The sequence below is a fragment of the Acanthisitta chloris genome, unplaced genomic scaffold (genome assembly GCF_000695815.1).
Source record: "Acanthisitta chloris isolate BGI_N310 unplaced genomic scaffold, ASM69581v1 scaffold8658, whole genome shotgun sequence".
NCBI lineage: Eukaryota > Metazoa > Chordata > Aves > Passeriformes > Acanthisittidae > Acanthisitta > Acanthisitta chloris.
The window spans coordinates 56148-57432 of NW_008687541.1; the positions used below are offsets into that span (position 1 = coordinate 56148).

General features: G+C 50.3%; 1 protein-coding gene across 1 annotated transcript in view; it reads left to right on the forward strand.

The window, feature by feature from the left end:
* Positions 1 to 1285, forward strand: part of LOC103807892 (C-C motif chemokine 19-like) — a 22649-nt gene that overhangs the window by 20899 nt on the left and 465 nt on the right. The window contains exon 5 of the mRNA XM_009080640.1: positions 785 to 821. Within this exon, the coding sequence (XP_009078888.1) occupies positions 785 to 821 (37 nt within the window). The remainder of the gene's footprint in view (positions 1 to 784; positions 822 to 1285) is intronic.

The following is a 1285-nucleotide window of genomic DNA, read 5'->3' on the forward strand; positions in this document are numbered from 1 at the left end:
CCTTTCTTCTCGGAAACAGGGGATGACGGCCAAGAAATTTTCAGGCCTGTGGAAGCTAGAAAAGGAAGCAGATGAAGGATTCCTGAGTGATCTCAGGGGTCACTAGTGCACTGTGTGCTTGGACCCTCTAGTAAGTGCCCAGGCAGAGGTATCCCACGTGCTGCTGAGATGAAAGCCATGGCAGGATGAATGCTTAGCACTGGGTTTTTAAAGCATTTGGGTTTGGATTCACTGTCCCTGGGCAGGCTCCCTGCTGTTCCTACACTCCCAGTGTCTGAGCAGTGAGAGGTGGAGTGGCTCCTGAGGAGGATGCAATCCCTCTGGAGGTGCCCTGCACTCTCCCTGAGTATCTCCTTATGTCAGCATAGGGACTGGGTACATGGATTACACCTAGGACTTGTTCCCTAACCCTATCTTTGCTCTGTCCATGGGTCTTTCATTCATCTTCACAAGTCAGTCCCTGCACAGCAAGCATCTTTGATGCTTAGGATGGTATTTGGATATCTAAACTGTCTATCAATCTGTAAATCCATTCCTTCCTCCCTCTACCAACTAATCCACACATCCATCTATACATCTGCAAATCTCGTTCCTTCAAATCATGCATGAACCTCTCTGCTGTACCACTGACTATATGTACTCTTTACTTTCTACATCACCTCATGATCATGATCTCTCTCTCTCTCTCTCAATCTCTCTCTAAATATATATATAAAAATATGTTTCATGGCCCTATGGCTTTCACAATCTGCTGAAGCTGCTTTTACTTCTTTCCTTGGCTCAGGATTTGGCAGAGAAGAAAGCAGAAGCAGCCATGAGAGGTAAGTTGAGACTGTTTTTCTTCATGGTCCCGTGCAACTTGCCTCCTCCCCTGCAAAATGTGGGCTGATCCTGGCAGTGTGGCAGGGGAAGGAGGAGGCTAGTCCTGAGGGCCCGCTCAGCTAGTTGGCAGAGTTAGTGTCAAACGGTCGATGCACCCCAGCCCAACCGCCTACAACCAGTGTCCGGCTGCAAAGGCTTTTGCCAAGGCTATTGCTTTCCCAAATGCGCCCTGCACACAATAGGGTGGCTGCTGCAACACAGCCCCTGCCTGAGACATCATCTGGATGGGGCCACCCTGTGCTGGATGGAGACATGGACATGGACCTCTCTGCAGCTTGGTGCTGGGAACTTTCCCTGGTGTGTGGCATTGCCTGATGGAAATTTTTTACACCCAGCAGGTCTCAGGCCATGTTCCCCTGCACTTTTCTCCTGCTGGGCTTGGGCTGGCCCCTGTTCCACGCCA